The sequence below is a fragment of the Equus asinus genome, chromosome 22, assembly GCF_041296235.1.
Source record: "Equus asinus isolate D_3611 breed Donkey chromosome 22, EquAss-T2T_v2, whole genome shotgun sequence".
Taxonomy (NCBI): Eukaryota; Metazoa; Chordata; class Mammalia; order Perissodactyla; family Equidae; genus Equus; species Equus asinus.
The window spans coordinates 59,069,648-59,097,594 of record NC_091811.1 but is presented as its reverse complement, the minus strand read 5'-3'; the positions used below and the strand labels follow the sequence as shown (position 1 = coordinate 59,097,594).

The 27,947-nt window shown below is 43.5% G+C and overlaps 1 protein-coding gene across 22 annotated transcripts in view; it reads left to right on the top strand.

The window, feature by feature from the left end:
• The window catches only part of R3HDM2 (R3H domain containing 2), a 131,054-nt gene that overhangs the window by 96,305 nt on the left and 6,802 nt on the right, over positions 1–27,947 (top strand). For 7 of the 22 annotated variants that reach the window (XM_070494924.1, XM_070494921.1, XM_070494941.1 and 4 more), the window contains 17 exons: positions 34–120; positions 880–1,006; positions 1,918–1,996; positions 2,654–2,713; positions 3,271–3,411; positions 3,829–3,937; positions 6,697–6,792; positions 9,685–9,716; positions 9,815–9,868; positions 14,033–14,265; positions 16,119–16,291; positions 20,467–20,568; positions 22,301–22,543; positions 22,886–23,012; positions 23,254–23,414; positions 23,869–24,023; positions 25,186–25,286. In XM_070494924.1, coding sequence (XP_070351025.1) covers positions 34–120; positions 880–1,006; positions 1,918–1,996; positions 2,654–2,713; positions 3,271–3,411; positions 3,829–3,937; positions 6,697–6,792; positions 9,685–9,716; positions 9,815–9,868; positions 14,033–14,265; positions 16,119–16,291; positions 20,467–20,568; positions 22,301–22,543; positions 22,886–23,012; positions 23,254–23,414; positions 23,869–24,023; positions 25,186–25,286 — 2,080 coding nt within the window. The remainder of the gene's footprint in view (positions 1–33; positions 121–879; positions 1,007–1,917; positions 1,997–2,653; positions 2,714–3,270; positions 3,412–3,828; positions 3,938–6,696; positions 6,793–9,684; positions 9,717–9,814; positions 9,869–14,032; positions 14,266–16,118; positions 16,292–20,466; positions 20,569–22,300; positions 22,544–22,885; positions 23,013–23,253; positions 23,415–23,868; positions 24,024–25,185; positions 25,287–27,947) is intronic. The other 15 variants (XM_070494926.1, XM_014843978.3, XM_070494925.1 and 12 more) reach the window with 7 other exon arrangements.

Here is a 27,947-nt window from a genome sequence, read left to right as displayed (position 1 = left end):
GGGAATATATGTGTGTATTTGGTTTTTTTTCAGTCTAATTCCAAACTAAAGTTGGTGCGCAGCCTGGCAGTGTGTGAGGAGTCCTCTGCCCCATTTGCTGATGGACCACTAGAAACCCAGGTAGGTCCTTTATAAGAGTAAATGTGGGGGCCAGCCCCATGGCTGAGCGGTTAAGTTCGCGTGCTCCACTTCAGCGGCCCAGGGTTTTGCCAGTTCAAATCCTGGGCACAGGCATGGCACTGCTCATCAAGCCATGCTGAGGCAGCACCCCACATGCCACAACTAGAAGGACCCACACATAAAAATACACAACTATGTACCAGGGGGCTTTGGGAGAAAAAGGAAAAATAAAATCTTTAAAAAAAAAAGAGTAAATGTGGCTTTTGCATTTGGCAGTTGTTTGGCAAACTGTAGTATAGCAACCACAGCATCAACATTAGGCTTGGAAATCAGGGTGGAAAGAGCTTCAGAACAAGCTGTTGCAGTAAAGCAGGGAATGGGTGAGAGTGTGAAATATAGGTCTTCACACCTGGAACACCCAGGATGATGCAGACAAGGAGATCCCAGGGCTGTATCTTGTTTTCCCACCCTCATCATTTCTCTTTGGTGGTTAGAACCATTTCCATCCAATTCCTGTGCCAAGAACAGCCAGTGTAACTTGAACTCTCCATATAGCATGCTGTGATTGTTAGCAGAAAAGGTTTGGCCTCTAGCCTTTTGGTAGAACAAAAGCTAAAATAATTTAATTAACAAAATATTCTCTTCTGTGAAAGAATGCTGCCACCCCAAGATTTGCCTTCTTTGAGATTTCAAGGGAGCTGCAAGAGACTTAAAATCCTTTTTCCTCTTTGATTATGTTTCTCTTTCCCCTTGTCCAAGGATATAATTCAATTGCACATCAGCTGCCCCTCTGACAAAGAGGAAGAAAAGTCCACAAAGGATGTCTCTGAAAAGGAAGACAAGGACAAAAACAAAGAAAAAGTCCCAAGGAAGATGCTGTCTAGAGGTGAGGACTTTCTCCCTCTCTCTTCTGTCCTAGGGCCTGGCTCTGCACTCCTCTTTCCTTCCATCTTGAAGCCTGGCACCCACTGGCCTTGCTGGCCCAACAGTTCATAGTGTCCTGCGGACTTCATGGTTGCTTGGGGGAGGTGCCTGACTATGTTGCTTTCTTTGCTGCTTTATCCAACCCTGCCTTAGGGGCTCACCTGCCACAGAGAGCTACTCCATTAACGTTGGCAGTACCCCTAGGAGGACATTGGAGTTAATTGATTTTATTTTTGTTCTGGAATAAACAATAACATGGATCATCGCTAGTTACAGATCCTCCAGATAACTATTTATATTTTGGGATGCGTGGAGTGATTTTTTTTTTTCATGCAGCTTTGCATCTAATTATTAATCTCTCTTTGGTTTTAAACTCTTGGGCTGATAGCAAAAAGACATGGTCCATGAAAATAATAGTTGAGAGGAAAAAGGCAACCTTGGGATTAAAATTTTATAAATAAATATAAATAATCAACATTTGAGCATATTTGCTGAGATTCTGGAAAATTCAGCCCTGACTTCCCTTACCTGGAATTTATTTTCCTTGATTAGAATAAAACCTGCTTTGTTTTGGTCAGGACATTCAGTAAATACTTAATTGATGGTAAGGTGGCTTTCTAGTCTAACACTGATACAACTCTATGACCCAGATGCAATGCTATGACCCAACACTTCTACCTTCTGTCATTGTCATGGGGAATTTGGGGTGGCTGGCAAATAAAGTTCATTCTGGTTTTTAAGCTAAAACCCTGAAGTTTGATTCAACTTTGCTATTCTCATCTCTCCTGGTCAGGTTGTGGGCTTCTGCATGGCATAGATATCATGCAGGACAGTTTCATTTATTTTAAATTTCTTTTATTCTGGTGGTTCTAGACTCCAGTCAAGAATATACGGACTCCACTGGAATAGACCTACATGAATTTCTTGTAAATACACTGAAAAAGAACCCAAGGTAATAACATCATCTGTTGGGAGGGAAAAGGGGCCAGGGGCCAGCCAGATACTCAAGAGGCTAAGTAGCTTCTCAGGATTTTTCTATTATTAGAATCTAGAATGCCCATGCTCTACCACCATTTCTCTCCAGTGTAGTTTTATATCTGTGAGGGATTCAGAATACCCTCCTATTGAGATTTCTGCTTTCAGAACAGTTGAGAAAAATTCTATGGAAGAAGAATGCAGAGACAAAGAAATATGAAGGCTTGGGAGTACAATTAAAAAGCACCAAAGAAAAAATAATTGATTTGTACATAAGCTAAATCATAATGTTTTAAAATTCTATAACTAAATGTAGTGTAGAAGATTGATTAGATTTATAGGTATAAAGTATGTTCATGTGAATATGGCTGCCAACAGAATTAGGTTTCTGATAAGGAAAACAAAGTACATGATTAGGAAGATCTGCAAAATGTATACTTGATTGTTTTTGTTTTTTAAAGTAACGTAAGACAGGCCAGTGAAGCTCAGCAGCCCCTGCATTTTTGGTCCACTTTTGGGGTTCGGCTCTATCCCTCCCTTCAGCTTCTGTAGTGAGCAGGTTGTGTTTTCAATCCTTGCTTTCAATGTCTATGGGACGGCTACTTTTTGTTTTGTTTTAATCTTTTTAAAACAGGGACAGAATGATGCTGCTAAAATTAGAACAGGAGATTCTGGAATTTATTAATGACAACAAGTAAGTTACTTGAATAAAATACACATTTAGAGATGGGAGGGGGCACTGGGAAGAAATTTAGGTGCAATTTTAGAATATCCCTCTTTCATTTTTCCCTTAAAGTCTGAATTTTGAATTACTCACTGGGAACCAAAAGGAGTGGGGGAAAAGTAATCAGAATGAATTAAGAAGTATATGTGTGAAAACCAAGTGAGGTTTTTAAGTTATTGCATAGACTTGAGTTGAAAAGAATTTATATCTTTTCAGCAGCTAGCCCTTGTCCCATATTTCATTATTCTTAAATTTCTTGCTTTTTTCTTGGTAGAATATCATCCAGGTGGTTGAGACCTAGGGCTTAGGGAGTAGTCTTAATGGAGATAGTGGATCAGAGTGATCTATAAACACTGTAGGTGAAGAAGCTGAGAGAACCTTTTTGGTTCCCACTGAGTAAATATCTATCTTACATCTGTTTCTCCTGAGAAATTCTCCACTTTAGACACTTGTAAGAAAAATTACAACTGGCTGTTACTGCTGTTGTTTGTCCTGATTTTATTTTTTCCCCCTGGGTTTCCCTTCAGTAACCAGTTCAAGAAGTTCCCTCAGATGACCTCATATCACCGGATGCTATTACACCGGGTAGCTGCCTATTTTGGGATGGACCACAATGTTGATCAAACTGGAAAAGCTGTCATCATCAACAAAACCAGTAACACAAGAATGTAAGGGAGGAAACCACAGATTGGGAAGGCTTTCCTGGGATAGCCTCTGGGGTGGAAGAGGAAAGTATGTCTCTTCCCAGGAAGGGGACAATTTGAGGGGTTGTATTTTCAATTCCTACTCTTTGTGAGGCCTCTGAGATAGAGTCTAGAGGCACTGGTGTTTCGTGAAGACTGGCCCATGGCCTCTCTTTACCTTTACTGATAGGACAGGTATAACTTTGGAGGAAGACAAGTTATAGACGTATAAAGAACAGACCCTGAGGATTTCATTAAAACCGCCATGCGACTTTTTGGATGCCTGACTCCAGAAATCCCCTAAGTGGGAGTTGTCAAATTTGAGAGCAGTTCTAGGAGGTCTGCTTCCTAACAAAAGGGTCTTTTTCCTCCCTTGCTTCCACATTTCTCTCCCAATCCCAGCCCTGAACAGAGGTTTTCAGAACATATAAAGGATGAGAAGAATACAGAATTTCAACAGAGATTCATTCTCAAGAGAGATGATGCCAGTATGGACCGAGATGATAACCAGGTGAAGAATGGAAAGGGGTGGGCCTATAGAGAGAGATTGCAGTAAGAGAAACTGGGAGGGGAAAAGAATTTTTGTGGGATGGAAAAAACTCAAAATATCTTAGTATGGAAAAATGTATTGAGCTATACTGAGTTGGCTTTGGCTTAATGTTGAGGACTGACTACCCTTGTTGAGCTGAATGCCACGCTCTTAGCCCAGAGAGACATGGTGCTGAGGTTTGCTGGGTTTTCTCATTTGGCTTGGAACTCCCTGGTTCTGCCGCTGACTTCTAACTCCATGTCATTTGGGGACAAACCAAGGTCCCTCCGTGCTTCAGCCTTGATTCAGCTGATGGCTTCATTCTTTTTTTCTTTAATAGTTAGGGATTTCTTTGGGAACCGCCAAAAACTACTTTATCCCATTTCCACTCTTATCCTAGCTCAGGGCTAGCCTTGAACTGGCAAAGTTGTGATCTAATTTACCCACTTATAAAGGTGTTTCTGATCCCTTTCTTCAGACTCCTTATTCTTTTCCCAACTCCTTCCACCAAGGTGAGTGAGTTAATTTGACTTGTGATGCTGGGAACCTCAGGCAGTATCCCCTTTTTGATCCACTCCTGTGGGAATAAGAAGTGAACAGTCTGCCCCATCCCTTCACTTATGGGCCTGGCTGTTGCCCGGACTTCTAGCCACCCTTCAGATAGTATGTGATAGTTTGGGGGTTAGTTTTCCTAGCCATATAAAGGATTTAGATCCAGCCTGATTCTGATTGACCTCCAAAGGAGGTTAGGTGGAGAACCAGGATTAAGGTTTGAAGAGCACGGTTGGGTAGAGCCAATATGAGTCTTGCCAGTTAATGATAACCGTAATAATATCTTACCTCTAGAGTCAAAATTAATTTTCTTGGGGTGTTGTATGGGCTTGAGACCAGGACTTTTCCTGCTTGCTACTTGAGTATTTGAGGGAGTCCTTTTGAGAAAAGTGCCATTATCTATTGTGGACAAACATGCTGGGTCTGATTGAAAACAATGAAACATACAACAAGACGAAATTTAAAAAACAAGAAAGAGCCTTTCCATCCTGATGCCCTTCTCTCCATTTTCTCAAAACCCTTTTTCTGTGGATCAGGAATTATTCAGGCCTAGAGGCACATTGAAGTAGAGTGGAATCTGTTCCTATTGTAAACTTTTCATCTCTCAGCTTCAGGCTCGATCCATAATAGGGTAAGCTCTATGCACTTTCTATCTGTGACATTAATAGTAAACACAGTGATGGTTATTTTATTGAGTATTTTCCCTGACTAAGACTCTGTTCTAAACACGTTATATGTATTAACTCCTACAATCCTCTCCACAACCCAGTGTAGATGGGGGTTATTAGCCCCACTTTAAATATAAGAAAACTGAGGCTAAGAGATGCTAAGTTACTTGCCTGAAGTGACATTACTCAGAGGTGGCAGAGCTGAGATTCTGCCTGACCTCAAAGCCAATTATGCTCTTTCTGCTCTGCCACTGGTTTACCAGTGCTAGGGGCTGAGGACAATATAGCACCTTGAAGGCCTGTGTCTTCTTGGAATGGTATTTGTAAAAGGACATTTAGTAGAATTTAGGTTGTTAAGGCTAGTGAGAACTAAGTCTAGTCAAAAGTTGATTCTCCTGAAGTTATGCCTACCTCTGGAGATTGGTGAAGATCAGGAAGATCAGCCTAGAGCAGCAGTCTTCTTGGTTGCTTCATCTGAAGCTTTCAAAGCGTGTGGATTAAAGGTCAGAATCTTTTATAACCTGATAACATTCATTTGATTGGTTACCCCCCACCCCCTGAACGCCTTGCCTCCAAGAGCAGTATGGAAAAGGACACTCTATAACACCCCGCCCAGGACAGTGCTCACAACTCACAGGGCAAGAGAGGAAAAGACAATGATGGAGAATTGTGTGGGAGACTAGCCAGAGGTGGTGATCTGCCCAGCCATCCCTTCTAGTCACCTCACTACATTTTTCAAAGAATGTAAGATTCTCTATTCTTCTTTTCCCTTTCTGTCACTCTCTCTTTCCCCTTTCTCTACTGAATCTTGTTTTTCTATTCCTTTCTCTGTCCATCCTTCTGTTCTATTCTCCTTTTCTTTTCTCTTTTCCTCTTTGTGTTGTTCTGTTCTCTTCTCTATCTCTGTAATTTCTCTCTCTTTCTCTCCCTCCAGTAGCAATAGTTAAGATGAGAAAATACGCTTAAGCTTTGAGTTTAGCTTCACCCTTGGGATTTCATTTCCAAGGCCCTCTTTGCTGAGCTGCGTGTGACTTGGGTCTTCAGGCCATGGCATTAGTGACTTAAGAAGAGACAATGTCAGGTGCTAGTTCTGTAAAACTCTTTTCTACACTCAGCTCTGCTAAATACCTGTTTCTTCTCCCTCTCTAGCTTCCTCCTAGCCCTGCTTTCCCTCCAAAGCAACGTCGTTTATTCCCTGGGCTATTCTCTTGATCCTTACTGACTGGAGAGTACCTGAATACTACAAGGAAGCAACTCAGTCTTTATAAATAGTTGTCGTTCTTGATACTGGTGGGGGTGGGGAGATGGAGAGGCCCCAATCTTCCAGAAAACCTGATCTCCCAAACTGCATGGTCAGATGTACCCAGTGAAACCTGTCCAACACTAGAAATTTTATTTCTTTTTTTTTTCCATTTTTTTGATGGCAACTATAAACTCTCCCGGTTTCTCTTCCTTGCTGGTGTGCAGTGAGCTTGCAGTACGAGGAGAACTTAACTAGCTTAATTCTGCTCATCGATCTAGATCAGAGTTCCATTGCAGGATGGAAGGAGGAGCAAGTCAATAGAAGAGAGAGAGGAGGAATATCAAAGGGTCCGAGAGAGAATATTTGCCCGAGAGGTAAGTGTAGCTTCTGAGAGTTGTCAGCCCATAGCTTTTAGCTCTTAATCTTTGAAACTGTGAATGGAATGAACCCTCCATAAATGTTTTGTTGGTTTTTTTTTTTCCTAACCAACATCAGCCAGCCCCAGACTTGATCTCTAAAGTTAAATTTGGCTTATTGGGAAGCTGCAGATTATTATTTGTATTATTTTTAACACATTCTGCCGGATGGCATGCAAAGAGAACAAATGGAGTGGCTGAATTTGGTAGATGTGATTAGACTGAAAATAGAAATTGTTTTGGCAGGGCTTATGGAAGGGCCCTGAATCTTGCCTGTCAAACCCTCCGCCTACTTACCCTCTTTCACTTCCACTGTCCATTTTAGGGATCTTTGCTTTTAAGCGGAAGACTTAGTGTCCACACAGCCTATACGTTCATCTTGTTTGGCCAGCCTCATTTTTAGGATATATTGGTGATTGTTAGAGCAGATTTGACATCCATTCTCTGAGCTCCACATTTGACATGCACAGAGGGTACCATGCACTATTCCCTTCAGTCTCTACATGAACAGGAAGTCTCTTTCTTTCTGTATTTCTTACCTTGCTTCTTAGAACAGGACTAGCACCATGGGCCAAAAAGCAACATGAGTCATTTTAGGCAACTTTTTCTTAAGAATTGTGGGCCATATCAGATATACTTGGTACCCCTGTTTCTGGTGGCCTTTGCCAACCAGACTGAAGAGAAGAATAGCAGAAATTCAGGGAAGGCTAAGGATAGGCAAGAGAGGAGCAAATCTCCAGAAATGTAAGATCCAAATAGCAGCACTCTCTTACGGTCAAATTAGCAAATAAAGGAGGAAGAGCCAGCCTCCCTTCATTGTCAAAAAATGGACAATTCTAATCAGGATACTTGGATGAACACTAGTTTTCTCCTTTTTCCCCACTCTCCCCTCCCTCAGCAAGACAAAAAAAGGTGTATCTTTTCATCATCACCTAGCTCAGAAAAATATTGTCTCCGACTTCAATTAAACTGAACTCCTCTATGAACGTGTTCCATTGTCTCAGGAGACCCAAGTGTTCCAAGGATCCTGACTGGGGACAGATACATAACAAACCCTCTGGCCCAAAGTCCAAGGAGAAGGAATCTTCTTACCTTCTGTTATATAGACCTCCATTCTGAGTCAGAAAAATCCGTCCTCCAAATTATCCACCCATAGCCTAAAGAGTGTTCTCTGCCTTTACCTGCAAACCAGTTGGGTGGAATGACAGGAGAGAGGTCATTTGTACATGGCTGTGACTGTTGATGACGGACAGGGCAGGTTGGTGAATGATAATGGCAAACATTTATAGAGTGCTTACTATCTTTCAAACACTGTTCTTAGCACTTTGCATAAATTAATTTATTTAATCCTCACACTAGGCCTATGAGGTTGGTTGCATTATTTTCCTCATTTTATAAATGAGGGACTGAGGCATAGAGAGGTTAAATAACCTAAGATCACACTGCTAGTTAGTGAAAGAGCCGGTATTTGAATTCAGGCAGTCTGGCTCCAGAGTCCATGTTCTTAACCTCTAAAGTAAACCACTTCTCAACAGCTTGCTCTGCTCTGGCTCTTTAGATTAAGAAATACCAGTGACATCATAGTGTAGCTATCTGTGAGGTGCTCCTCTGCTTCACTGACACATGGAAAATGACTGTCCCACCGTTCCAGCCATTAGCAAAGCCACAAATATTCTGAAATCACAAACAACCTTTAATAGGGTATTGGGGCTAATTATGAACAACACTGGGAATATATCTACCTACAACCATAACAAAGTCAAAGTTAGCTCTTCTCTCCTGTTTTCTCCTAATTTCTAGTCTCTCAAGCCTCTACTAATATATGTATTCCTTGTTAAATCCTTGTGGATTTATCACTTTCATTTCAGCACTTCCTAACTCTTGCTGTTGTAGAGGCATCAGGAATCTCAGAAGGTCTAGGCAAGGAAAAATGGCCAAAGCCGACTGTACTCCAAAGATTCTTATGTGGAGAGGAACCTGGCCAGTCAAAGGGAGCTGATTAAGGGTAGAGTTATAGGTTGGGATGTAGGGGAGGAAAAAGCGGGCCAAAAAGAAAGGGAAGTGGCAAGAAGGGTGTTTGGATGGAAATGCTGCTGCTGCAGCCTTCTCTGGAGCCTGAGCTGTGCATTGGGAAAGCTGCCCACACAGGCTCTGCTCCGCATGGAGTCCACTCTGCTCAGCAGCTGGACACTCTTGGTACCTTTTCCTAAGGCTTGGGAGTCCACCATAATGCTCACTTCACTCAGCTCAGTGGCTTTGTCAGGAAATGATCCTCAAAAGGAATGTTTCAGGCTTTTAATCTTCTCACTTTTTCTAGGCTCTGAAAAGTACCTACCTCCCCAATTTCTTACTCTCCTTGGGTCTCAGGTCAGAATGTCTTTCATTTTGGCCAATGAGGAAGACAGAAATGGAATAGTCATTGAGGATGATTTCCCAAAAAACTAAATTTCTTTCTCTTGTCTCCCTTTTTCCTTCCTTTGAACACACTCTTTAGGAGCAAGCACACCAATTACTATGCTCACCTTACCTCTAGAGAGAATAAATTGAGAGCTAAAAAAATAGTGAGGTTAATACTTTCCTCTTCCTCCTTTCCACACTCCTACCTTTATCAGCCTCTGTTTTTAAACACTCTGTGGGAAGGCTAAAAATGCCGAATGCTCTTTCCCATTAAAGGTGAGAAGTCCAACTGGGTGTAAGGGTGTGGGTCATCCTGTCCCTGCTTCATCTCTCCCTGTTGGGGGGCGAGCTTGGTTTGAGGACCTTGGGTATTCATAGCATCATGGACACCCTTTTCGGTTATGCCATGCTGTTTTCTTATAAGTTATTTTCCGTTTTCTCCCCCTCACCTAGACTGGCCAGAACGGATATCTAAATGACATCAGGTTAGTACCACTTAGCATGTTCCCTGCTTCTCATTGAGCTTTGTCAGTCAGGTTAATATAATCCTATAATGATGCTTTTCTTTGATGTTAACCAACAGACTCTCCAAAGAAGCCTTTTCTTCTAGCTCTCACAAGAGAAGGCAGATTTTTAGGTACCTCTGTGTGATCTATATCCCTCCTTGTTTTTTAAAAAATTTTATTTTGTTTTGCTGTAATCTTTCCAGTGGAGTGAGTTTGCTCCATGCATGGCTGCTTGTGGAATAATTCAACTTGTGGTTTTTGCAACATTGGATATTTTTCCCCATTTAAAAAAAAATGGCTCCTGCTCAATGACTTTATTGTTGCTGATTTCATTTTAAGTCCTGGTTAGGTGAAGGGGACCAAATAGGGATAGGTACTGCTCTCTCCCAGAATTTAGCTGGAATGGGGCCTTTTTGGAGGATTTCAACATATATTTATATTAAGGTAAAAGAACGGGTGTCTTCTGGCTACCTTTCTGAATCTGTGGAAAGATGTAAAGAGCTTATCCCTCACCCAGCATAGGGAGTGTTTTGTATCTTTAAAAAAGAATGGTACACATATAAAAACACATACAAACACCTCTGTCTTTGTAGTTTTCTCTTTGGGACAATGTAGTGGGTAAGATAACCTCAGAAAGAACTTGTTTGCCTTAGCAGAGACTTAGAGCATGTCCTTTATATGACTGTCCATGACTTGCTCTTAATGTTAGTGAAAGCTGCTATATTAACTTCTCCAGTACCTAATATTCTCCATTTTCTACAAAGCAGTCATAAGAATACCCCTTTCATTTCAGTCTCTCAGTCCCACCCCAGAGGATTGTACAAGGCAGTGGTGAGAGAAGTACTGCTTTAGGACCCTATTCCGGCACCAACTCATTTTATGTATGTTCTTCCCATTTTACGAGTAGAACTTACAGAGTACAGAAAACCTAAGTATTTAATACTAGGATTCAGGTCTAACCCTTTCCAAATGACTTCTCTTTTTGAATCCTAAGCTTGATAAGAACTGACTAACTCAGATTAGTTAGAGCCCTCATTCCTAGGACTTCAGTTGTTCCCTTCCCCGTTGTCCTTTCTAAAGCTAGTCAAACGATGTGGAAATTGGTATAGCGAGATTTCCCGTTCTTGGGCTGGAGGATTTATCTCCCTTTCCATATCTCTGAACTCCTTTTCCGAGACCTCCCCACCCTGAGGTCCATCTGAAAGCCCCAGGCAGAGAGGGCTCTGCATTGTTTGTGGTGGTCAACGTAGAGTCAGTCCTCCTCTCTAAAAAAAAATCTATTCCATATTGTACACTTCAGGGTCTTAAATCATCCCAGAATACCTATAATAAACAGGAGTTTTAAACTAACTGTTATGTGTGACTTAAAGCACAGTGCTTTATCGTTGCCAAAGTATACTGTATCTGATTCAATTCTCTCAATGTCCTGATTTGGTAAGCTGGTTTACATGTAAGAAAACAAAAGCAGAGAGATTAAGTGGCTAACCCAGGTTTACGTGGTATTAGTGGCAAAACTGGGACTGACTCTTTGTCCAGTATTCTTTTCACCGTACCACACCAGATCTCTACAAACATCACTCCTTCTTCTCTGAGTAGTGTTCCATTCGGAGCCCTAATTCACATTCACTGCTAGGAATAATGCCCTTATTAGTGCTGTGGAGCATCAAACTACATCAAACTGCAGATAATAGCTTGAAGGATCTAGTGAGCAGGTGCAGCCCTCTCCTATCCAGAGCTTCTTTTAAGCTGCTGCTTTCCATACTGAGTTTTGATTAAAGATCTAAGTCATCTAAAATGCAGCTCCAGGGACTCTTAAGGGGGTAACTTCTTCCACTATTTGAGTACTAGTCCAGAACTCTAATGAATAGAAGGTGATCTTCTCTAACTGCTTTATACCTCTCTTCCCAAGTTTGTGAAACAAATACCGATACACCAGATTCCATCATCCATATTGGCAATAACTGTGGTGACTTTCCAATTCTTTGGAAGATCCTGCTCCACTGATAAATAAGCCATAGTGAGGCTTACTGATATTTATTGCCACCTCTTCCCCAGTGCTACCCACTCCCCAGACCCAATAAACTGGACTTTCACCAGCACTAAATGTATTTGCAAAAACTAAGTTAGCTCTGATTTCACAGGAGTATGAAATATGAATGTTCTCTGCCCTTCACCCCCATCTCTCCAACACACACACACCCCGAATCCAGTGCTCAGAATTGAGTCTGGTAGCTTTCCATGACTGCCTTATTTTTAGTGAAGTGGAAGGACATGACCAGAGATTAAGTTTAGTTGTAGAGAAGAAAAACTGATTTGTTTCCTGGCCAAGACTCAACTTAGATTCTCTAACTCTCGGGAGTGTACTGTACTAACCCAGGTTAGTCAGAAGATCATCAGACAAGCCACATTTTGAGCACTTTGTCATCACTGTCTGGGGGGAACTGGATGAGTACAGACATGCTGCCACCTTGGCTCAAGCTTCCCAGGGTGTTTGGTTTAAAGTTGACTCATTCACTGTGTACCTCTAACAGAGAAAGTAGATGGCAGAACTGTCCTCATAGGTAGCACAGTGTTTGAATTAGGTGTAAAAGGCCATTAGGACTTGTCTTGCAAAACTCAAGCTCTAATTTGTAATGAACAGCCTCATCCATTGCCATCGCTGTATCCCTTTACCCCACAAACACACACATCTTTATTGAGTCCTCTCAGTAGACTTGCCTTTGTCCATTGAGACAGAGCTGTTGGCTCTCACTTCGGGTCTGGTTCTGTTCCTGAAGAGTCCGTGATTTATGCTTCTTTTCTTGTTTCCCATTGTACTTTTGACATCCCCAAGAGAAAGGCGTAAAGTTCTAGGGGAACAGGAGTATTTTCTAGTCCTCTATTCTAACTATATATAGAGAAGCTATATAGTTAAAGGTTATATGTACATCTACTTGGGATTCAAAGAAGAATTAGCATGTCCCTAACTAGCTATGCCAGTGTGTTCTTAGCCCTCCAGGATTGGCTTGGCTAAAAACTAAAATAGTAGCCCCAGCATATATTTTGCCCATTTTCCCTACAGTACCTTTGAGCAGATATTCTAATAAAGAAAGGTATTTTCTTTGCTATTACCGTCTTAAGAAAAATACCTTTCTTTATTAGTATAACTCTGAGCCTAGTGTCTTTGAAGCTAAGAGAATTGGGATGGGGTTTTCTATTTGCTTTAGGTGGGGTGGTGAAAAGGGGGGAGCCCAAGCCACTATGATTTGTGCTCACTTGCTCCCCAGAATACATACCAAAATCTTTGTAATTATTGTCATTTGGTTTCCTCAAGTCATTAGTCATTGGGGGTGGGGGATGTAAAAGGAAAATTTTGGTTCTTGCTTATTGATTAAGAAGCAGGGAGAGCTCAACAAGGCTTAGGGTTTTCAGGCCAACCCCATCTATCTTGAGAAGTACAGCTATTTATAATCACGAGCAGTGATTATAGCATCAGGATAACCCTGATGTTTCCAGAGCAAAATATGAGAGGATGAATTCCTTTTCTCAGTAGGCTTGTGCCTTGTCTAGGACAATAGGGTTATTAATATGGAGGCAGCTAGGCACAGTCAGCCCCCTGCTCCTTGCCATCCTACGTCCCAAGGGCATATTTGCTTGATCATGCTGGGGACTTCAGCCCATGGAGACTCTGGAACCAATTGTTCCTAGATACCAACACAGAACTTCCACAAAACAGACCATCAGACTGAGTTTTCTGTGGTGCCCCTTTGGTCTACTATACTCCTCTTTCCACCCCTAGAAAAGTGGCCATCAACAGCACCTCTGCTGGCTTAGACGTGTGTTATGTGGAACACCTATTTTGGGATTTATCCATGTCATTGGCTACTCCTGCCTTCTAGTAATAGTAACTTCTAGGAGTCTTTTTGTTTTAAGAACTCCCGGAAGGAGCTGGTATCCCTCTGCTCCCCACTATTTCCTGCATGTGTGGGATCCCTGCAGGGGGGTGGGGAAGAGACCACAGCCAATCTCAGCATCATGTATGTGGTTTCCCATCCACCTCTGGTCTGATGTATCAAATTAGTTGCCAGTGCACTGTCTTCCAGATTTGCCTCTGTGCTCTTTGTTACTGTACTGGATCTCGTTCTGTCTGCTCCCATCAAGTCTTGGTTGGCCAGCCAACTAACAAGAAGTCAGTGTCCATCCTCTCCCCAACCCTCACCCTTTCTTTGTTATTGAAAGACTGGAAATGAACTCTCTCCTAGCCCTTCTGCTGAAGTGGTAGGTGAGGGGTGCTCTGACCACTGTGATTTCTGCAGGGGGAACCGTGAGGGGCTGAGCCGCACCTCAAGCAGCCGCCAGAGCAGCACAGACAGCGAACTCAAATCCCTGGAGCCACGGCCTTGGAGCAGCACGGATTCTGATGGCTCTGTCCGGAGTATGCGGCCTCCTGTAACCAAAGCCAGCAGCTTCAGCGGAATCTCTATCCTCACCCGGGGTGACAGCATCGGGAGCAGTAAAGGTGGCAGTGCAGGAAGGAGCTCCAGGCCAGGTACCACAGCTTCTCTCCTTCCGTGTCATGCCCTTCATTTCTTGCTTATCTTCTGCAAACATCACTGATAGTTACTTTTAACAATACATTTATCTCAATATAGTATCCTGGAAACCTAACAGAGGAACTTTGACTTCTTGGATCCATTGTCCTTTTGAGTCCCCTCTCTGATTTTCTTTCAAACTTTCTTCTCTAACTGAATAAAACTGATATGGCTTAGATTATTTTATCTGATTTCTGACTGAGGGGACATCCCTATCAGCCCAGATTCAGGTTATATACTAAGATGAGAATGATAGCTACTTTCATTCTGTGGCCTCTGAGATTATAAAGAGGGTTTGTAGAGCAGAGGGAACCCTTAGAGTTTAGCTGTTTGTAATTAATTGGTAGCAGCCAATAGGCCAGAACTTCCAGAGATACTGCTGCAGCTGCTTCTCTGGAGCCTGGTCACTAAGAAGGAGCATTTGTTCCACATGCCAGCCCTGTAACCACCCTTTAGTTCTCCTGATCTGCTGTGTAACCTTCTCCATCTATTCCTCTTGCCCTCTTTGTACCCAGTGGGCCTCTATTTCACCATCCTCTTGCTTCTGAAGTGCTTGACTCTCATTCCAGGAGTTCTGTAGTCTTGTCCTCAGAAGACATCAGTAGTGATGGAGATTTTGCCTCTGACTCTTAGGTCTCTCCTGCCCTTCTGTTAACTCTTCTCTAACCCCACAGCCTCTGCCTTTACCTAGGCCTTTATCTTCTTTTATTTAATTATGTCACTAGTCTCCAAGCTGGTTTCCCTGCTCCCTCCGCAGCCCTTTTCAGAGCCAGTTTAACAATCTAAAGCATAGATCTAGTCACGTCAGTCCTCTTTTTAAAACATTCCTGTTTCTCCATTCCCTGCATAATAAAATCCAAATTACTTAATATAGCATAACTTTCTGGCTCTAGTGTGCCATCTCACTCTCTTCCAGATAGCCACCCACCTCTGGCCCTCCAACCATTTCTCGAATGTGTCATTAGCTTTGTCCCCTCTCAGTCTGACAAGGCTTCTGTTCATCCTTCAGACCCATGTCTCCTGCCACTTCCTTTTTAAATCCTTCCCTCTAACCCTCCCAGGAGTTATTGCTGCCTCATCTTTGCTTTCATACAACTTTGTTCGTATCACTGATGCATCCCTTATCCTCATCAGATTGTGTGGATGGCCATCTCCTGTCAGAAGCTCCTGTGCTGCTTAAGAGCAAGGACTGTGTCTCCTTTACCTTTCTTTCCTCAACTCATTATACAATGCTTGGCTCATAGTAGATATTCAGTAAAAGTATTTTATATGAATGTGTGCGAGACTTGGAGAGCGTGGAAGTGGGGAAAATAATTGGGTGAATGTTGTGTGTATGTGTGTGCACAGGCGTGTGCTTGGAGTTGCCTTCTCAGCAATTTTTATGAGATGCTGCAAGTTGAGAAGAAATCAAAGAGAAGACAAGTCTCTTAAGGGACTAGGAATCTATATTTTCCTAGGAAGCAAACATTCATGTTTTCACTGTCTAATCATGATGGACAGATTCTAGGATCTTGGGGGAGGTGCCTTAGCAGCCTCACATTTTGTTCAATTCCCAAACCAAACATTGACAGTCAAGGTGGTTACTGTCCCTGGAGAGCAGAAACCTGCCTAGATGAGGAGTCTCATGATCAGGGCAGCTGAAATGCATCTGTGCTCATCATGGATCTTCCCAAGACAGTGGGGGGGAGCAGACAGAAGGGGAGTGATGAGAAACGACAAGGAAAGAGTAAAGTCCTGCAGCTGGGCCTCCAGTGGTGGTGTGTTCATGGCTTGTGCTTACAGCTCTTGGTGGGTCTCCTCTTTGCCTTAGGTATGGTGCTAGGTGCCCCAGAAGTGTGCAGCCAGGTCACCTCATCCCAGTCTGTCCGGGGCCTTCTCCCTTGTACTGCCCAGCAGCAGCAGCAGCAGCAGCAGCAGCAACTTCCTGTTCTCCCACCCACGCCTCAGCAACAGCCACCCTTGAATAATCACATCATCTCACAGGTGAGTCACCACTCAGTGCCAGAGCCCCCTCCATTCTGATTTAAGCAAGCACTGGAAGCACAGTTATGTCTCTTGTGCTGTGGGTGGCAGGAAAGATCTGTTTTTGGAGAGATGTCATACTCTCCCCTATTTCTCGCTGGTTAGTTGTGGGGAAAGAAGAGTAAAGGCAAAAGTTTGGCCAAAGTGCTCTTAGTAGAGTCAGCCTGGGAGTTTTTTTCTTTATATTTCTTCCTCTTCCTCCTGAGAATTGTCAGTGGGATCTTTTATCCCATTCCACGTTTCCACTGTTACCCCATCTCCCTCTACATCCTGTGTAATTAGCAAGGTGATTTTGCTCACAATATCCATATATGGAGCTTGAAAAGATTACAGCTCCCACCATAGTCTGACTGAATGTATTCATGTGACTGTTGACCCCTAAACAGATATTTATGTATAGGGGTTTGGGGGGAAGGAAATAACACTCTCTCAAGACCCCTGCCATACATACACCATAAGGCACAAAAACCCCAATATTGTCTTTGTTTTCCACGCCATAAAAGAGCCCTCTCTTTCTCCTTCTGTGGCTGGACCGGTAGATGTTGGTACCAACCAGAGTTTGAGTAAAGTTTTGCTTCTGTGGAGACCATGCAAGTCATCAGCATAAGAATCAGATCCTATTCTAAACTGGAACCTCAGTGTTCTAGGTTTCAAAATCTCCTTAATACTATGAAGAGAGCTGTGCTGAGATCTTCACTTATTCTTTTCTTCCTTGAATAGAGCCCATAGTTTATCCTGAAGTATTCTCTGGTGGTCAGGAAGCCCATATGCCTACACTCTTTTCTGCTGCAGTTTAACTTCTCATTTCAGCTCCCAGCCTCCCTCATTTCCCTGCTCAGTTAGTCCTGCTTGGCCTCAGATAATCTCTTCCATATGTACAAGAAGCAAGTCCCAAGTACCAGTACCCTAGGAACTGGAAACTAGAGTAGAAAGACCCTAGAATGGCCCAGTGCTACTGCATTCAAATACTGTGAAATGAGGCTAAAATAAGGAACAGTGAAGATCAAGGAAACCCTGCTCTGTGTCTTAATGTAACCCACACACAGATCATTCCAGTCCTTCATCGTAGTCCCTAAATCAGTTCTTTGGGGCTGGCCCCGTGGCCAACTGGTTAAGTTCGTGTGCTCTACTTCGGTGGCCCAGGGTTTCACGGGTTCAGATCCTGGCACGGACATGGCACCGCTCATCAGGCCATGTTGAGGTGGCGTCCCATGTACCGCAACTAGAAGGACCCACAACTAAAATATACAACTATGTATTGGGGGGATTTGGGGAGAAAAAGCAATTTTAAAAAAATTTTTTTAAAAATCAGTTTCTCTGTAGTTCTGACTTTCTTTCTTGTTCTACCATATCTGCCTCATTATGTCTCATTCATATCAACTTACCTCACTCCCTACTGAAACATAGCATGTGTGTGTGCTTTTCCCTGTCTGTGTCTTATTCAGACCTATAAGTGGGTAAACTTTGTGCTTCCCCCTCTGGCTATCTCCTGCTGTGTTTCTGTGTATATATGTTTGACTTTTCCAAGGTCCCGGTATTTTTTTTGTTTTCTAAAATGTATGTATTTTAATACAGTCTTGCTCCCTTTTCTCCCTCTTAGTCTTCCAGCTGCCTCCTCCTCCCATCCATATCTAGAAACAGACAGCAAGAATGGGAGGGAAATAAAGAGATAAGTAAAGAGAATAACCATTTGGGACTGAAATGTATGCTTTTTTCTTCTTCACTTTTTCTCTCTCTCTTTATCCCTTACTTCTTCTTCCTACTGCCTTTTTCTTTCTTCTTTTTTCTTTTTCTTTATCTCTCCATGCTGGTGGCTCTCCAAACTCAAGTTGCTGAGCCCCTGAATGCTTATTGTTCAGTTTTTCAAATGATATATAACAGTGCAGTGATGAAGGAAGTGACCACACACAACCCCCCACTGTGCTTACTCTAAAGGTTTTCCTTTCAAAGAAAATCTGAGAAAAGGTAGTTAAGGCCTGGGGACTGTGCTGACTGAGCTATGCTCATTCCCTGCTGGCAGGCCTCTGCTGGAGAGCAGGCCTGATATCATACATCAGCAGAACATGTGAAATCAAGGAGTGAGGCTGAGGATTGAGGGACCAGTGGCTACCTTTTGCCCAATTTACTTGAAGCGGAGTGGACCTCTTGAAAAAGAGTCCCCCAAGCCTGTCTCCTGGTGTCCAGTCAGGCATCCAAGAGACAATGGTCTATTCCAGAATTCACCAGTAGGTGGCAGTCACATCCCTCAAGGCCAGTCTGGCTTCTGTCTGGTTTTTCCGAAGTTCCCTAGCTCTGGAGTTTGAGACTCTCTAAGAAGAGAACTCTCTAAGAAGAGAGGAGTGCAGGAATAACTTAAAAATAGCACTGAGACGCCTGCCTTGACCTCTACCCTTCCTCAGTCAGGATACGCCTAAGAGAGGAGCATTATTTCTTCTCTCTCCACTTTTAAACAAAACTCACAAATGTGAGGAAAACAAGCAGAGTTGTTTTACCACTTCACTGTCCCTATGGCTGTGCTTTCTCCCCTAGGGGATATAAGTCCTGAAGCACAATAGGCCCTCCCCAAAGAGAAAAAAAGAGGATTAGGATAACAGAAAATGGGTCTAAAAGCTGCCAGCACCAGTGGCTCATGCCGAGCAGCTTAGCCAGCAGTTATATGCAGAATGCCATTGGCTTACAGAAAACAGGTAAACCAGGAGAGCTGAGAGTTTGTTTTCAAGGCTACGGCAGCATCTCTCCCGGGTCACACAGTGGATTCTCAGTAACTTTTTCCTAACCAAGGTGACTTACATTTTATTTAATCCAGATTTCAGGAGTATTTTCCATTTGGGGAGTCTTCTCATTCCTGGAGTCTGTCTCTGGAACTGTTAGCCCCCTCTGTGAAAGGGTCTCACAGAGGTATGTAGCAGGAGAGGATATTCATACCATGGTCCCCTATACTTCTTAATACTCTAAATTTGGAAGGAAGGAAGAGAATTATAGAACCATAAAGGTGTTTGTGTAATTCTGTTTAACTTCTTTCTTCACCCCCTCCTACTGCTACAATGGAGTGGAAAGAACATATGTCAGGCAGAACTAGGTTCCCATCCCAGCTCTGCCACATTAGCTGTGTGATCCTGGATGTGTGATTTAATTTCTCTGAGCCTTACTATCTTAACTGGAAATACAAGTTACCCTACCTCCCTATAGGATTAGTGTGAGGCTGTATGAGATAATGTATATAAATGAGGCAATGTATATAAATGTTATTTCCTCCTTTCTTCCTATCCTCTCTCCTGTGTCCTACCCCTCGTACCACCAGGGGCTGTGACTGGAGAACTGATGAGGTGATGAAATGGCTGGAGGGGAAGAAGAGAGAGAAAAAAATAACTCCCCATTAGTTGGTTTAGAACACATCGTGTTCCAAATAAACAAATCCTCCTGCTTGAGGCTAGTGAACGGACTGAAGGAACAAAAGCTAAAACTAGGCTATTTATATTTTATTCCTAAATTCCCCCCTATTCACTTATGGGGGCATTTTTCATACTGCCCTCACAGCCTGGAGGAGCACAGAATAATCATGGAGCAGGAGGAAGTAGCCGGAACCAGGCTTGAACTGGCTATATTTTTCCTTGTCTGTCCTTGGGAGGAAGACAATCCTCATGAATGAGTATTTCCTCCAGGAAAACTCTGGTGTGAAATCAGGAGTGTGACAGGGAAAGCTGAGCCACACCTTGGATGACCCTTCCTACAGAAGCAAGAAATCCTTTCTCACTGGGCATTCAAGGAGGGTTATGATCGTGTTCCCCAGGAATCACGTGTTCAGAAAAAATGCTTTGTGAAAAGCTGTGTCTGGAATCAAGCAGCAGACCCTTGGCTCTGAAAATCCTAACGTTGCTCACAATGGCAGCAGAGTTCTGAGTGGCTAATGGGGCGGGGTGTGCAGCGGTTCTCCCCAGTGGGAGAGAGTGCCTCTCTGTCAGAGATGTGAAAGCCACAAGCTCCAGCCTGCTCAGCAGCCTTGCTATTCTTGTGAAATTTCTTTTATGATTAACCTTGCTGTCCCTTCCCTTTCCCTCCCTATCTCTGCCCCCCCGCCTCTCCCTGTGCCTCCCTTTTCTCTTCCCTTTTCCACATGCCTCTCTGCTGGTCCACAGCCAGTCCCAGCTCTGCAGCCCTCTCCGCAGCCTGTCCAGTTCTCTCCAGGCTCCTGTCCCCAAGTTCTTCTGCCAGTCTCTCCACCCCAGCAGTACAACATGGTATAAACCCCATTTCCCCTTTTTGTCTTGTCCATGTGTGGCCTGTATCTGTGAGTGTGTCTGGGTCAGTCTGTGACAACCTTGCAAAGCAGTTGTGCTTTTTGGAGGGCCATGTTAAAAGGTGTTTCTTCATGAGGGGCCAACACAGGCTGAACTACAGTCCATTCTAGTGACCTCATCACAGCACACTAGGCATCCAGAGACACCTAAACGTCGGTCAGGGAGGATCAATGAGTTCCCCTGAGTTTCAGGAGGGGAGCGAAATCGGATGTTGGTCTAACCTAAGCTCCTCATCCCTCTACTATCTGCATCCTTCATCTCATCTTCTCCCTGGATGTATCTGAGGAACCCGGTTTATTCCATACAGAATGGTTCTCTATAATTTCCCTAAAAAATCAAAACACAATTGCAGACTTCTCTGGTACCATTGGTAAAAACTTAAAATGTTCTCCTATCTTACCATATTATTTTACATAAAAAATATCCTCTTCTACTACATAGCACATGCTGTTTAAATTGTTTATACCCTGACTACAGATCTTTTGACCATCTGATTTACCTCATAGTTGATAACCTCCATCATGGTTATAGGAGCCCTGATTTTTTCATTTTGTGTTAATCACACCTATCTGCTTTTTCACAGAATCCCCTCTTTCCTCCCACCTCTTATCTCCATTCTGATAAGTCCTGGATATGGACCTCAAAAGAATCTGCAATCCAGTCCTCTTGTCATGTCTTTCTGCCCACTAAGGTGGCAAAATAGCTAGCATGAAGATCATATTCCTGTAAATCAAGTGAAACTGCAGGAAAGCATTGTCTTTTGTTTCTGCTAGTTTCTTTTGCAAAAGAACTTCTGCTGTGCATGTGTGTGTGTGTGTGTGTGTGTGTGTTGATTACTATCCAGGGAGCAGAAGGGACAAGGAATCTAACAAACTCTAACCTATCACCATACAAGTGAGAGATGAACACCATCACTCTTGCTGCTTAGAGCAGAGGGCTAACAGAGAAGGCAATTACAGACTAGCCAGTCAGTCTCGCCCTCCAGCTCGGCCACTCACCCTGGCCTCCTTTCCGAGGTGAGAATTAGAAGTGGTTTCTGAAGGACAGGAGAACTCAAGGCAAGTGTCAGAGAACAGAGGTGGAAATGACTTTGAGAGGGAGTAAGGAGATAAGCAGCAGGAGTGGGAGTCCACCAGTCTTTCCACTGCGTCGGCAGAGCTGGGAAGCCACATGAACCTAGCCACCCATAATCTACTCAAGGTGCTATCTGGTACCTTTATTATAAAAATGAGATTTATGGCAACATAGGGGCCCTTTGTATGGTTGGAGGCATGAGGAAGACAGGAAATGGAAAGACATAGTCTTTTTTTTTAACCCGCTATTTGTCTTGTTTTTTCTATATATAGAAGTTGTGTCATTGCTCCCGTCTCCCCAGGACTAATTTTAATAAAGATCATAATCAGAGTGGTATTGTTACCTCATATGTGATAGGGACTCTGGCTCTGGAGTTGGGCTTCAAACAGCTGTTCAATTCATAGCAGTTTAAAACACCACATGACAGAGGCTTAGGGCTAAAAAGTGCCTCCCAGGGCACAGAGGCAGGAGTGTCCCACAATGGTATAAGGAAGGCTGTAGAGAAGGTTGCTATTTCTGTCTGTCTGTCTGTGTTGAAGCCAAAAGATATGGGGCTTGATACAACCTTGGTCCTTGAGTCTCCCCATTCTCCCAACAGGCAGATGACCTCAGCAACCCCTTTGGACAAATGAGCCTTAGCCGCCAAGGTTCTGCTGAAGCAGCTGACCCATCCTCAGCTCTGTTCCAGCCCCCACTTATCTCCCAGCACCCTCAGCAGACTAGCTTCATCATGGCTTCTACAGGACAGCCCCTCCCGACTTCCAACTATTCCACCTCTAGCCATGTACCACCTACTCAGCAAGTCCTGCCACCCCAGGGCTATATGCAGCCCCCCCAACAGGTGAGTGGCTCGGGTTCCCAGCTTAAATCACTAATTCAGTTTGTCCAGTATTATAATCCTTCTTTTTTCTTCTAGTTTAGACAGACCAGAGGGGATACCTATCCCCCAACTCCATTTCCCCACCTTGCACTTGAAAGTTGTCTTTCTAGTCAGAAGGTCATCTTTCTATATAACACAAGATCTTCCTGTTCTATTTCAAACTTGTACACTAACACTGCAACTTCAGGCCCCAAATATCTCCATTTACAGATTTCTGGCCATCAACCCTGATGCATTTAATAGTCTGGGGATTTAGGGACTGAATTTGAGAGACCTTCTCACATCTGTTTCCTCTTACCATAGATCCAGGTTTCTTACTATACCCCTGGACAGTATCCTAACTCCAACCAGCAATATCGACCTCTCTCTCACCCGGTGGCCTACAGCCCCCAACGTGGTCAACAGCTGCCTCAGCCATCCCAGCAGCCTGGTAAGAGGAACTGTCAGTGTAAGAAGGCAGTGGATAGGGGAAAGGCAGAGACAAGGAAAGAGACAAGAATTACCTTCCCCATTTAAAAAAAAAGGCAGGAATGATTAGGGTCCTAAAGAGGGACCGAGGATCTCCAGAAAAAGAAAAAGTAAAATAGGGGAGGGGAAATTACTGATAAAGTGTGACCTCCTAAACATTGTTGAGACCATGCTAACATTTTCTCTGCCTTCCCCATCCCTAGGTTTACAGCCCATGATGCCTAACCAGCAGCAGGCGGCTTACCAAGGCATGATTGGGGTTCAGCAGCCACAGAACCAGGGCCTGCTCAGCAACCAGAGGAGCAGCATGGGGGGCCAGATGCAAGGCCTGGTGGTTCAGTACACTCCACTGCCTTCTTACCAAGTGGGTGCATTCTGCATTGGGAAAGAGCCCCCAGTCCTGGGGATGAGGAAAAGGAGGACAGCCTCCCACACAATACAGTCTGACAAATATTATTCACTTCCCCCTCAATTTTTTAGATTTTTTTCCTCTGAGAGAAAGCCCAGAGAGTCTGAAAAGAATCTTTGTTTAAATTGTTTGGTCCTTATACAGCCATGCAAATGAGTAAATGCCCAGAAAAGTAGGATCTAAAGGAAATCAGTCGCCTTCCTCTACGTTAAGTGCCCAAGGGTGGTTGGAGAAGAGGGAACTGGAGGTAGCTCTGTAAGCATTTCCTTTAGGCAGATGAGGAGAATAGGAGAGTCTCTAAGAGAGATGGAGAAGGAAGTTAAGTGCCCTGGTCTAGTGATAACTAGACTGTTCTCTGGATAAACTTATTGGGAGTACGAGTGGTCATTCTCTTCTCGTCTCCACCCAGGTCCCAGTGGGTAATGACTCGCAAAATGTGGTCCAGCCGCCTTTCCAGCAACCTGTGCTGGTCCCTGCGAGCCAATCAGTGCAAGGGGGCCTCCCAGCAGGGGGCGTTCCAGTGTACTACAGCATGATCCCGCCAGCTCAGCAGAACGGTACCAGGTGAGTACTCCCAGAGTCGGGGCGCGTCTCCCATAGATCTTCAGCCACTGTTGCACCATGGTTTTGTTTCCACTATCCTAAGAAAAGAAAGGCAGGGGTAAAGATCCAAGTGGTGCGCTAAAGCAGGTAGAATATGAGGGAGTTCATTCTCCATTTCTCCTAGTTGATTTGATATTTGCATAAGAGCTCAGTGGCAGGAAAAAATCCTGCTTCAGAAACAGAAGCTTTATAATTTCCCCCATTTTTTGTTTTTCTGATCAGTGAGATTAAGAACTATGGGGCAGAGACTGCTCATCATTAAAAGAAGCAATTTGGAGTGTATATTTGTAAATTTTTCTGTGTATCTCTGTATCCATGTATGAATCTCAGATGGTCTATCTATTTCTATATGTATTTTAGTATAAGTCATAGCCATTAGAATTTTAGAAGTGGAAGCCACCTCAGAAATATCTAGTCTGCTCCCCTTATTTTATTTTTCTCCCTTCTTTTATAAATGAAGAAATTCCAGCTAGAGATGTTAAGAAACTTACCCCAGTCACACAGCTAGTTAGGAGAACAGCTGGAACTAGAATGCAAATCTGGGCCTACATATATGTATTTCTGTCTGTCGCTCGCAGTGTGTATATGTTTATTTCTGTGTTTTTTATATGTATGTCTTCATGTTGTCTTGAGTTTTGTGGGGGTTTTCCTCATTTGTCTTTAGGGGTCTGTGTTTACCATTGTATAAATATCCTAAATCACACAACTCCTTAGCTCTTTTTTACCCATCTCTCTCCAGCACTGTGTTTCTGTCTCTGGCATTCGTTTTGTCTGTGTTTCTGTTATGTTTCTCAGAGAGTGTGTGTGTGTGTGTGTGTGTGTGTGCATGTGTGCATGTGTGCATGTCTGGTGTTTTCACACTGTTGGGAAGAGCATGTGTCACTAACATTCCATCTGTAGTGCTGATTAGCAGCTTCCTAATTGAAAGATGATCAAGTACAAATATATATAATTAACTTTGTACTGATGAGTGATTTTAGAAATTGCACAGCAAATTGGTGTGGGAATGGCTTGGAGCTGCCTCTGCTTCCCACAGGGGAGGCCCAGGAAGCAGCAGCTGTTTGCCAGGAGCTGTGTTCCTTCCTCTACCACTTTACCACTCCTCTCTTCTCCACCTTCCCAGCCCTTCTGTGGGGTTTCTGCAACCTCCTGGCTCTGAACAGTACCAGATGCCTCAGTCTCCCTCTCCCTGCAGTCCACCACAGATGCCACAGCAGTACTCAGGTAAGAGGATAAAGAATTGGGGGGTCTTGAGCACTGGTAAGAGCAAACACCACTGTAGGACTTGTGCTCTAGAGCCGGAAAGGGCAGAGAGAGTTCAGGGATTGGCTCTGGCCCCAACTGTGACCCCCACAAGGAAAGAGCAAAGTCCTGGCTGGTGTTGTCCAGGGGTGCTAAAGTTGACCTCTCAAGAGAGGTGAGGTTGGTTGCCCCTTCCTCATCCTTGGGAAGTCACATCTCTGTTTGGGCTCCTGATTTTCTCTCTTATTCTTTTTTTTTTTCCCCTGAATTCAGCATTCCACTCACCACTCACATGCCTTTGAAACACAAGTACTTACCTGTCTCTTGCACCCATTCTTCCTATAGACAGCTTTTCTTTTCTCTTGGGACTGCAGGGGAGGCTGATAAAATGCTTTTTAAGCTGTATCTTAGATGTGTTTAGCAGTTTTTTGTATATGCTCACGAACATTCTGTCATTCTAATTCTCACCACAACTTCCTGAAGAGGAAATTTAAGACTCAAAGAGAATAAATGACTTGCCTAAAGTCACAATCCTAGAATTTGAATTTGGGTCTTTTGACTCTCCATAACCCATGCTGCATCCTCAGTATTGCATTTTCAATAGGTTTCTGTACTCTGTTCCTTTCTCACCGGTGGGAAATAAATGGATCTCATGTTAAACAGCTAAAGGGGAGCCAGCTATCCAGCTGAATGGGCTTAAGCCTTGCAGCCTCTCACTGTCTGCCTTTGGCAAGAACTCCTCCAACACACCAAGGATTTTCCCTTTCTCCCCACCCTGACATAGCATTACATTGCAGTTGAAGAATCTTCAGGGATTCTGGAAGGGAGGAGATCTTAATGTCATCTCCAGTTATCCCCATTCTGCTCTACTGTGGGAATGGCGGAGTGCCCTCTTCTGGTGAGAGGGAGGTATTTTGCCAGTTTTCCCCACTTTAGAAATGCAGTATTTTTCACATAAGATTTTTTGCACTCTATGTTAGATGCTGTAGAGTGGATTCCAGAATAAATCTTGCTCATACGACATGATAAATTCTTACTTCTAAGGAGTAATGATTTCTGCCCTCATCCAGAGCAAATGTAGATCTCTCACAGGCTGAGAGGTTTTAAATTCAACAGCCCTTACCCTTTTATTACATTATTAGTCTCTCTAGCTGTTTCTCCTAGTGTCTGCCAGGGGCACTTGACCTTGAAATTCCCAGCGGGGTATGGAAATTGTAGAAACCAGCTCCAAGAACCACTGTAGCCTGTGGTGGTGCTTGGCACCGCAGGGCATTTTCTCTCCTGTTAAAATAAGGGTGTGTGGTGCATATGGGTATACTTGTATGTGCATATTTGTGTGTCCTTAGTGGTATATCAATATATTTATTGGTCTCTGTGATTGTATCTCTTCATCTTCAAATTGGAGGTCTTTGAATGAGAAACCAAGTGAAAAGAATTTTTCATGACCTGCTCTGGACCCAGTGCTGGGTCAAGTAAACTGAAACACTGTGGTTCCAGAAGTTGGCAGCACTAGAGATCTGGGCTGGGGTTAGAAGGAGATAATCTAGGCTCTTCCCAAATCAATAGAAATAGAGGAAACCCTTGTCATCTAGTTCCCTCGCTTATTTGGAATTTTCTGTCATATTTCCTTTCTTCCTAGCTACCCAGATTGATCCTAGGCTTCTGACTGACCCCTTGTACTTTTCCTAGATAATGGGACTTTCTGTCCCACCCATGTCATCTAAGAGACCATATTCACCATACCATTGATTTTTAAAGTCTTCAGCCCCTGCTTATGGAAATCTAAGAGGAACTGGAAGAAAAGAAACAAGTGCTTTTCTGCCTTCCTTTCCAGTTCACCCTTTACTGAGAAGATAGAAGGCCAGCATAGTCCACAGGGCTGCTATGTCACCTTCAAAGGACGGTCACCCGCCCTTCTCCCATGTAGCAACATGGTCACTTTTCCAAAAATAAAGGCAGGGATTAGGATTGGCTGTTCTTGGAACAACTGTTCTGGTTTATTAATACATTTTTGTAGTTGCCCAGTTCACCCCCCAGGCCTGGACCTTAATTCATCCATGATGCTATTAGACATAACTGTAACCCCAGGAAACACTTTTTTTCCCTCTAAAATGATGGTTTGCAGGTCCCTGGAGGTTTCTGCAGAGATGCTAGTCTGAGGAAGACACACACAGACATGAAATGGCAGTGATACCTATACACAGACTCCCAAATCACAGTGACACAGCAGCATGGCCTGAGTGAGGTACATACAGAAATAGCCTCTCACATACTTACTGGCTCATTTTGTAGCTGAGGGGTTTCCAAAGTTGAGATCAACTGTTTTCTCTCCCACTCCCTGAAGATGTCCCTCTCCACACCAAAAAAGGGGAAAAGACCAAGATACTATTGGATTCTATCCTGTAATTTGGGAAAGATGCCTGTGGATTTTATTTCTCTGGACATTCCTTTCCATAGATTTGATTCCTAGTGGTAAGGAAAAAGCCTTATCAGTCTTCTACCTCAGTGATTTAAAAAAAAAACTAAACAAAAGCCAATTCTGCCAGACATAAATGTCATCTGTTTGTATTTATGTGGTTTGCTCTGCCCAATCGACCTTTCTGCCCAGGTTTAATGATGCCACTTAAAAAGCCATTCACACAT